The sequence below is a fragment of the Equus asinus genome, chromosome 17 (genome assembly GCF_041296235.1).
Source record: "Equus asinus isolate D_3611 breed Donkey chromosome 17, EquAss-T2T_v2, whole genome shotgun sequence".
NCBI lineage: Eukaryota > Metazoa > Chordata > Mammalia > Perissodactyla > Equidae > Equus > Equus asinus.
In genome coordinates, this window is record NC_091806.1 from 24,029,325 (window position 1) to 24,040,153 (window position 10,829).

General features: G+C 34.3%; 2 protein-coding genes across 2 annotated transcripts; both read right to left on the reverse strand.

The window, feature by feature from the left end:
• Positions 1–1,938: 1,938 nt before the first annotated feature.
• Positions 1,939–2,871, reverse strand: LOC106844088 (olfactory receptor 5M9-like). Its single transcript, XM_014861407.1, has one exon. The coding sequence runs from the start codon at positions 2,869–2,871 to the stop codon at positions 1,939–1,941; it is 933 nt and encodes a 310-aa protein (XP_014716893.1).
• Positions 2,872–9,215: 6,344 nt separating this feature from the next.
• On the reverse strand, positions 9,216–10,148 carry LOC139040733 (olfactory receptor 5M3-like). The gene has a single exon (XM_070487497.1). The coding sequence runs from the start codon at positions 10,146–10,148 to the stop codon at positions 9,216–9,218; it is 933 nt and encodes a 310-aa protein (XP_070343598.1).
• Between the last annotated feature and the right edge of the window lie 681 nt (positions 10,149–10,829).

The window sequence follows — 10,829 nt, forward strand, 5'->3', positions numbered from 1 at the left end:
AATATAGAATTTTATTCGTTTCTCAGGCAACAGTTTCAATGAAGGATTTGGGTAAGGCAATTAGATCCTCAATACGTGGTTTCTATATATGGGTCTAGGGCAACCATTTCAGTGACAACACTTTCAAGTGGGAAGGTGAAGGAAAAGGTCCAGATCTAGTGGCGTAAACCTTGAGGAGATGATCCTTAGGTCTTACAGATAATTTTCTACTGACAGTTCACTGCCAAATCTTCATTAAAAGGTTATATACTCGGCTAGGAAGGGAAGATGGGAACTGTGGTCTGTAGCTGGACAGCCAATGCATTATTTCCAAAAGGAAAAATGAAATAGTAGAGACTGAGGAATATCTGCCGTAAAGATCTCAGAAAATATGGTCTTAAAATGTCAGATTATAATGTCAGTCTCTGTGAAAGCAGTTGTTCTTTGAGCAACCCTACTTTTTGTCCTTCACGTTAACTATTTAGAAGCAAATTTGATTGCTTCAAAAACATAAAAAGCTTTGTTAACGTAAATTCCAATATCAACCAAAGGTACTCTTTCCTCCTGCTCAGAATCTAAAGTTATGAAATAGAACTCTCCTCCCCCCACCATCATCTGCCTTTCTTCAGATCCATTTAAGGGATAGCTGCCCACAGTTAATTAGCAAATTAGCCAAAGTAGCAATACTCGGTTTGTATTAGTCCATCTTGCTAGCTGTTTTAACACAACTGTATGCTACTTCTCAATCCTCCTGCATGTACTCAATTGTGCATCCCCTTTAACTGGATTAGCAATTACCCAAAAATAAATTCACTCATCAGAAATCACTTCTAATACCCATTTTCCTTTATGCTGGTAAGTTAGCAAAAGTAATCAAGGGTAGACAAATTTATATTCTACCTGTAGTGAGAATGGAAGGTAGATTAACTATGCTATAGATGCATTAATCTAGATAAATTGAACAGTAATCTTCCGAGGATTTTTAACTGTGCCTAAATGGGATACTATTTTGAACTGTATTGATCAAGTCTTGATGCATGATTGCTGCAATTGCACTTAGTTAAAAAGTGCTTCTTATCTGGTAGATCCACTCCTGGCACTGAAAGTTTGATTTAAGCTGCTAAGAAGCAAAGAATGTAACATTAGTGAGAAGAAACCGGAGTCAAAGAATAGTTTCAAATAATTACCAATCAAAGGTTTAACAACACAATGCATTATGGCCAAAGGTCAGTTTTTAAACATCAGAAAATTCATATGAGGACATGAAAGCAATTTTTTAGAGGTAATTTCACCCTTTTAACATCAAGAAATGTATACCAGAACCCAAACCTAGGAGTAGAATTAAGATAATTAAACAGATTATTAAAAGACAAGCATTGTTAACTATTGAACAATGCATACTGAGGAAAAATTTTGTGATTGTATTGAGAAACCAGTTAAAAATTCTGAATACAGTTTCATTTTCAAAAATCCGTGTATGTATAAACATTACAGAACACTTTAGGTAAATCAGGGTCCATCAACATCCTGTAGTCATGAAAAAGAGATTAATTCTTATTCTTTTTCTCAAGAAAGTATATATTTCATGTGACATTTAGGTCAAGGAGCATGTGTGTATAGAAAATAGTCTAGTAAATGATGTTGGCTCTAAAAAAGGTACCTCAAAATTAACATTTCTTTATCTGAACTTATTTTTGAGTTCCTCCAATAACTAAACTTAGCACAATTTTACATACATTGCAAACAACACTAATATGTCAGTTTTAATAATATGATTACATATGTAGGATAAAGCAGGCTTAGTAATTAGAGTCCATTCTTGGGGTAAAGCATCATTGTGTTAGACTGAACCTTTTATTATTTGTATGTGTTGACTTTAGAAAGCCCTGTTGAGCTAGAACTTTTATGCCTCGACATTTAAATAGGTAGTGGCATAGCATAAAAATATCTATTGCAGTTTCATTGCCCCAGTTTTGCTTTGATGATTGCTTTGCCGACAGCCTCTTTCACATCCTTGTTTCTCAAACTGTAGATCATAGGATTCAGCATGGGAATCACTGTGGTATAAAACACAGCCACCATTTTCCCTTGCTCCAAGGAATCTCCAGTGGGTTGTCTGAGATACATGAATATGAGAGTCCCATAAAACATGGTAACAGCTGTCAAGTGGGACCCACAAGTAGAGAATGCCTTTCTGCTCCCATCAGCAGAGCGCATGCGTAGCACAGCTACTACGATGAGAGTATAGGAGGTGAGGACCACTGAGAGAGAATATGTGAAATTAATTCCAGCAATAACAATCATTGTGTATTCTTTGATGTGGACACCCCCACAGGCAATCTTGATGAGAGGAGGGTCTGCACAATAAAAGTGGTTGATTTCAAAGTTTCCACAGAAGTACAAGCAATAGGTCCATAGTGTGCATATTAGACTCACAGAGAATCCATAGACATAAGGTACAGAGATGAGCCGAACACAGACAGTCCTGGACATTTTACTGCCATAAAGCAGAGGTTTGCAGATGGCCATGTAGCGATCAAGCGCCATGACTGCCAGGATATAGACCTCCACGAGGACAAGGGCAATGAAAAAGTAACACTGCACCAAACACCCAACATAAGAAATGGTTTTTGTCTCTGATAACAAGTTTTCCAGCATTTTGGGGGTGACATTGGAAGAGAACCACACATCCACAAAAGACAAATGACTCAAGAAAAAGTACATAGGGCTCTGAAGCTGGGGACTGATGCTGATCAAAATGATCATACCAATATTCCCTAAAAGGGTGATCATGTAAACTAGTAGGAACACCACAAAAAAGATGAGTTGAAGCTCCTGACGACTGGTCAACCCCACAAGAATAAATTTTGTCACAGCTGTGAAATTTTGCATTGCTTTCACATAGACCCAATCTCTATTGCCTAAGGACAAAAAAAAAAGTCTTTGTTGTATTCTTGAAAGTTTGACTGAAATTTATCCTTATTCTAATTCAAATAATTTAAAAATCAATGCAGATTTTGCACAATATCCAAGGCAAGAATGTAAAAGAAAAATTGTTTCATTTAATAAGTCTGTGGGTGGTTGCCACCTATATTTGTCAGTTTTCTATTAGTAAAATAGGCCATTACATTCATTGCTAGTATATATTATTTAATTTAGACATTTATATTTTGCTAAATTATTGCAATATGATATCATCACAGGGATCAAATATGACTAACACTAGACTAAGACTTACTGGTGGTAATTGGTGTTACAATCCAGTTACTGACGCAATTATCCTCCATGATGCAGCATATGATATCATATGCTTTCAACATATGAAATCCCTAGTCATCTTGTTTTGTTTAGCTAAACATTATGCTTGTTTGATTGCTACTACTGTTAGAGGTAAAGGGATTTAACAGCTCAGGCTCTATCAGTTGCAAACTGCAAGTGGTCCAATGACCTAGCATACACTATCAACATTATGTCAATAGATAAAGACCATGAGACAAAGATTAGGTGAAGTGTTTTAATAACCACTGTGTCACATCAGATTCCACTGGTTTTGAGAACCAATCAGTTCAATGCCAAATTATTATATTCAAATTTAATGTCACTACAAGGAAAATGTTCCCAAACCATATTTTCTCCTTCTAATACACTTCCCCAGTTTACTTCTTCCAAGAAGTAAAAATTTAACGTGGATCTTAAGAATGTGTCTGTAGGATAGAACCATCTTTGGAATTTAAACTCTCCATAGGAACAGTGTTTGAAGAATACATTACTGGTTTACAATTGGGCTTCTGTTTATAATTACTTATAATAATTCATGTTACCAATATTATTTATATGTCGTCAGAAATATTTGATATGTGTAGCAATATTATAAATTTTGGAAATACGAAAGTGAACAAGATATACAAGATTCTGGCTTTCATCATGCTCTCTTCTTTTTAAAAAGGAGTAAACAATAAACAAACATACAAATGAGATACTTTAGGGAGTAGAGCTCCTATGATAAAGGTACACCATGCTAATAAGATAAGAAGTAAGGGTGGGGTGAGATGCAGACAGAGTGACCAAAAAGACCCCTCTAAAGAGGTGATTTTTGAGTTAGTGAGAAGAGTCAGCTATGTAGAAATATGAAGGAAGAAGGAAATGCAAATGGAGGTGCTCAGAAGAGGAAATAGTAGCTTGGCAAATTGGAAGAGTGCTGCTTGAGATATTCCTTTATATATTAAAAAGTGTATGAACTCTGATTATGTTGTGACCCCCTCCAATTAGTAGCAGAGTGCATTTGGGAAGTTACTTAATCTCTATAAACTATTTTCTTACACCTCAAATGATTAATATGGAAATTAAATACACCATACATAACATGAACTGAACATATAACATAATAGACACTAAAGCTTTAGTTCTGAGCTAAGCTTCCACTTTCTATAGATTTCCATCATTATAGTTCATTTGTTTTGGCTCCTTTTAGGTGTGTAAATACTTAGCTAGAGGAGAACTACAAACTCTGGTTGGGAAATAGAGTTAAAGTCAGGAATTTCCCTTTGTAAAAACTGCTGACCCCACTCCATGAAAAGATAACTCTCTAATTAACAGAGTTTGACTTGGATTAATGGTACTACTGTAATGTTTTAAGTATAAAACAACAAAAACAAAAGCATCAAGACATCTACAAAGCGTGAACTAGTACCTCTTTAGTTTTATTTCATGCATGATGTGTGTATTTTTCTTCCAACACATAACCATTGGTTCTATGATCATATACTTTGTCTCATTCATTTTGTAACTCAACCTGCTCAGCTTATTTGCTACATTTAACAGATGTTCAAGAATATATTCACATATATGATTTTTTTAAAGCATACTAATGCCTAAGTCAGCTTCATGTATTACTTTACGATATTCCAATATTATTAAAACTCTCTAAGAAAGATTGTTCTGGGGCAACAGTCTCAACTTTACAATATTAGTAAGAATAGCTAACTTTTATTGAATGTTTACTAAGACTTTTGCATGTAAGGGTCCTATGACACAAGTTCTCTTAGCATCATCACTTTACAAATGAGGAAACTGAAGCACTGAAAGACCGAGAAGTTATCCTTGGATCAGATGTCTGCCAATTGACCAGATTGGAATGCAAATTGATTAAAATGACTCCGTCTTGTACTCTTAATAACCTTGTATTGCTGCTCTTTTGATAACCTATTTTGTTATTCCATCTATTTACATTTAAATTTCATTTTGATTATTCTCTAAGATAGAAGAAAGTTACTCTGTTAATAATTCATCCTTGGCGGACTAGAAGAGCTTGTGTGGCCTGAAACAGGTTGAACTACAGAGCTACTGGACCACTGCTTCTCCCTGCTCCCCCAAGTTTAGGTATCCCATAGACTTTGGATCAGGTAACCAAGTGACTTCTGAGTTAGAGCCAATTTATTATAGACATGTGCATCATCTATCAAGACAATTGAGAAGATGGAATGTGTGATTTACAAGTAAGGAAAGAAATTTATTTTTACTAACCTTCCAGGAATTTAACTTGAAGAAAAACAGTGAAAGTATAATTACTGATCCAATTATTTCCACTAATGCAATGTCTTCAATTCCATTCATATATAATTTTAAAACAGCATTGTGAAAATCAATGGTCCTGGTAGAGAAGAATGAAAGGGCAAAAAATAAGGAATAAAAATGTTGCAAGTCCACATTGTAACAAGCTCATTCTTAAGAAGTTTTGAATAAATTTTGGATGGAAATAAGAATATTTCCTAGTAATATAATTCCACACAATAAAATACTGTGATAATGAATAAGTCTACATATAAGGTTTTAGTCTTCTTTTCAAAATATGGAGAAAAGTTAAAAGATTTGACTGTATTCATCTGTACTGTAAAGAGCATACAATTTGCAGACCTAGCTTCAACAAAGGAGAACAGCAGATCAAAATTTCTCAATATTTATAATTGAATCTTCAACACTGAGAACATTGAGAGCATCTCCTTAAGCAACAGTCCACATAATTATGAAAGAAATAGTGATTGAAATTCTAGAACTATCCCAGGAGTAGGAGGAGTTAAGGAGTGTTAATTGGAAGGATAATTCTTGTAATAAAATTAAGAAATCAAAATTCTTGGTATCATGAAATAATCTCTCTTACCTTCATGTGACTTCTGCCGTATTCCATTCACATTTGACAATTATACATCTCAGGGAAATATTCTTGGTTCGCATCATGTGAAATTTCAGTCAATCACTTTCTTTTCTGTTGTGCTACAGTTCTAACAAGCACCGTCTGTCAGGATGTACGATCACACAATGCATGTCCTATGCATCTCGTGGTTGTTTTACAGATGTCAGATGCCTCTACAGTATAAATCACTTGGAAACATCTAGGGAGAATGAGTACAAGTAGAGGTCATTGGTGAAGTCGCCAATTATAGTAGAACAATTTCTCTCACTGAATTTAGGCTTTTCTGGGTGTCAGTAGAGCACTGACTTTGAAGTCAGATGGATCAGGATTCAAACCTTGGCTCTCCCACTTCAACCACATGGCCTCGGATAAGTAACACTTCTCAGCATCAATACTCATCTCTACAATGGGGAAACTACTATCTTACAGTGTGATGTGAGGATCTCAGATAATATAGAGGTAACTCTAAGCAAAACGTCTGTCCTATATGAAGCGCTCAAAAAAACCCTGACATTATTTGTGCAGTTTCACCTCAAATCAGTTTACAATTATGATATGACCAACTCTATAAGATTGTGAGTAATATTATCCCTTTGTTGAAGAATGATAATATGCATATGCTAAATAATGATGAGGTTAAGATCCTCAACCAAGTTTAGATAGCTGGCAAGTTAAAGAAGCAGAATGCCAACCTGAGTTGTTCATAAACCCTAAACTATATACCAACTAAATTTATTTAGTCTGAAACATTATTGGGAAAAATTGTGCTCATGCAAAGTTTTCTTGTGCATTCTTCAGCTTCCAAGTACTCAGAACTTCTGAGTCTCTTCTCAGTTATTATGGAGAAAGTCCACGAGATGAACTCATTATCACTAGGGAATTACGATGTAATATGCACTCTCTCAAGGAAATGTACAGTTGAAAAGAAGAAAGTCTGTGTGTGTGTGCATGTGTGTGTTTCAGAGAGAGAGAGCAAGAAATAGAGAGACTGACAGAAAGGGATAAATATGCCTTATGGATAGATGTTGGATATCCCTAAATATAATGAAGTTGATAGATTTAGAAATAAATATAACCCTAAGATCTGTTTAAAAGTATTTTACAGAATTATCCTGAATGCTTAGCAAATGGCAAAATTGTGTGAGGTTCTGCAAGGAATTTAGACTGATGGAAATATGAGCCAGAAGAGGTATCAGAGATCAGAGAGTATAACCTAAAAATTAACTAGACAAATGGCAAAAAGTGACTTCTCCAAGGTCACCCATAAATTAATTTGAAATTTGGAAACCTAACCAGAAACATGATTTAATCTTTGATCTTGGTATCATAATTCTTGATGCAACACTCTCCAAAAAACTAACTAAATAACTTTCCAAAAAAGTAAGTAGAGAAAGTATTTCACATAGGAAATAACCAGAGATTACAAAGGTCATCCAAAGCCACCTGCTAACAGACTGCAAAGTATTAAAATGCTTTAAAATTGTATTTTGTATTCTTATCACACACACAGAAAATTGACTATGTATGGTGATAGACATTAATTTAGACTTATTATGGTGATCATTTCTCAATGCATACAAATAATGAATTATTATGTTGCACACTTGAAAATAATATATGTCAATTATACTTCAATAGGAAAATATTTTTGAAAAACACATTTTGAAATTTATTAGTCATCAGCAAATAATTTGGTATATGAAGAGTTCGCGAATAAATGGATTGATTGCCAAAAAAAAACTTTTATCTTACCTCAAAAGTAACATTAAGCACATTAGATCTTAAAGATTTGCAACTGTAGACCCAGCAATATAATTTAATCTAAATTAGCAATGTGTTTATATGCAAATAGCTTTAAAGAATTGCCCAAGATATATGTGTGCATACGAAAATGAGTTCATATTTATTTCTACTGTCCCTTCAGGAAAATAAAAATTGAAAACTGGATAAAAAAGAATTTTTTATCATAGTGCATCAATTTTATTGTGTACTTACTTCATTGTGGATAAATTTGTAATTACTCAAATGTATGTATTACATTTCTTTTGTTATGGTTTTCCTGCACCAAAACAGATGATTTATGTATATATGTATGCATGCATGTGTTTATTTATTCATCTCAGCACATAGAGATTTTAAGGATGTCTGAGTTGCAAAGTTTTTGCCTCATGCTTGCCTCTGGTGAAATGAAGTAGAAGCATGCTATCAAATTATGTTAATATATTATAGCAGGACATGCTATTTTTAACAAAAAATAGACCACTGTAAATATTTTATTTCTTGCAAATACAAAAATTATTTTAAAATATTTAAGTTGCAATCTTAGTCACATGTGCAAAAATTTCCACATAAGTATTAATTTATTAAGTGGAATCTGGAGAGCTGTGCTTTGAAAATGACACATGCATTCACTAATTCTACCCACTCTTCAGTCTGACTGGGCACATGAGAAGTGCACAGTCTGGTTCCTGGCAACCTGGAGTTGAAATATGGCGGTTACCGGAATCTGTAAAAGAGAGACGCTTACCGTGTTGCATCTCTTAAACACCAAAAAAGTGAAAAAAGAATTAAATACAATATCGCTATTTTGAAAGTAGTACTCTGACTAGATCCATGTTTCCCATTGAGAGAAGTATTAAATGTTAAACAATCTCATAACTATTAGAGAGACTACTTTTATAGCTTTGTACTAGAAAACTAAATGAAATATATTATTTCTTTCTGCCTCAAATTACTCTCTAAACAGGCAAATTGATAAGTATTTTCCAAATTCATCCACTGCACTATTGAATAAGAAAAGCAAAATATTTTCATTCTAGCTAAGTATTTGAACAATTCCAATTAGTGTACCTGTGAATTTTGATTCAAATAACCTTTTAAATTAATTAATTTATTTTTTTAATTAATCTTTTCTACTTACGTCTGTAGGAATGGGTCATTCTAATTTGTTTCTTTGAATTTGAGACTTTCTCTTATAACTAAACAATAATCAGTTGATAAACAAATATTTATGAAACATCTAAGACAAAATCAACTCAATTTTATTCTATTTTGTTAAACATGTTCTGCTGATCACTTTGTTCATGGCGTCTTTCACATCCTTGTTCCTGAGACTGTAGATCATGGGATTCAACATAGGGATAACTGTGGTATAAAACACAGCCGCCATTTTCCCCTGCTCCACAGACTCCTCTGTGGGATGTCTGAGATACATAAAGATAAAAGTTCCATAAAATATGATGACAGCTGTCAAATGGGACCCACAGGTGGAAAAGGCCTTCCGCCTTCCTTCCACTGACTGCATCCGTAGAATGGCAACAAGAATGAACAGATACGAAATGATCACTACAGTCAGAGAATATGTGAAGTTAATGCCTGCCAGTATGATCATTGAGTATTCTTTTACAAAGGTCCCAGAGAAGGCCAGTTTGATGAGAGGTGGGTCTGCACAGTAGAAGTGGTTGATCTCAATTTTCCCACAGAAGTACGAGCCATAAGTCCATAATGTTGCTGCCAGACTGATCACAAAACCATATATGTAAGGGAAATAAATCAGTCGAATACAGACAACCCTTGACATTTTGCTGCCATAGAGCAGAGGGTTTCCAATTGCCATGTATCTATCAAAGGCCATTATAGCAAGAATAAAAATTTCTACATGGACAAGGGCAATGAAGAAAAAACACTGGATTAAACAACCAGTATAAGAAACAGTTTTTGTCTCTGATAACAGGTTTTCCAACATTTTAGGGGTGACGTTGGAAGAAAAGCACACATCAACAAATGACAAATGACTGAGGAAAAAGTACATGGGACTGCTAAGCTGTGGACTGATCTTAACTAACACGATCATGCCAATATTACCCACCAGGGTAATAAGATAGACCACTAGGAAAATGATGAAGGACAGAACTTGCCATTCCCGATGACTGGTTAGTCCCAAAAGAATAAACTCTGTCACTTTGGTGAAGTTGAGCATTTTCTCAGTTCTAAGTCAATATTAGTTACAAATCTCGGTAATAACTAAAAGGAAATTTTAAAATTAGATATTCATTATTTATATATTTATCCATACTCCCTTTTATTGTTTCCTTTATTAAATGTTTATGACTGGACTTTGCTACTCTTTTCAGCAAATCCTTTCCGAACACTTGCTAGATAACAGGCTCTGTGAAACTTACCAAAATGAACAAATACACAGGCCCTGTTACATAGCACTTATAAAAATATTGTGATTGAAATATGCTAGTACTAAATATTGTGATTAGCCAAATTTCCAAGACTACTTTTTAAACATCCCTTGTTTCCAATACTGGCATGTTTGGTAGTTTCATATTCTTAATATATCTACTGAGGGTTATAGTGGCTTCCATCTCTTCTCCACAATTAGAGATGGAAGCCTGTTAATCAAATAATTCATCAGTCTTAAATGTCAGATGAAAAATTATGTTTAATTTAACTTCCTACTTGCAGTCGTTTCAATTGAAGAGGGACAAACTGATCACAGTTGTCCTTAAAGCCAAGTATAAAGGGGTAAACCACTTATACACATTCATATATTGCGCAGATTCCCTAGATATGGACTCTTTTCAAATCAAACATGTACTTATAATCTACTAGCTATTATTATCTGTTATTTCCTAAAGATTCAAAGTAAGGC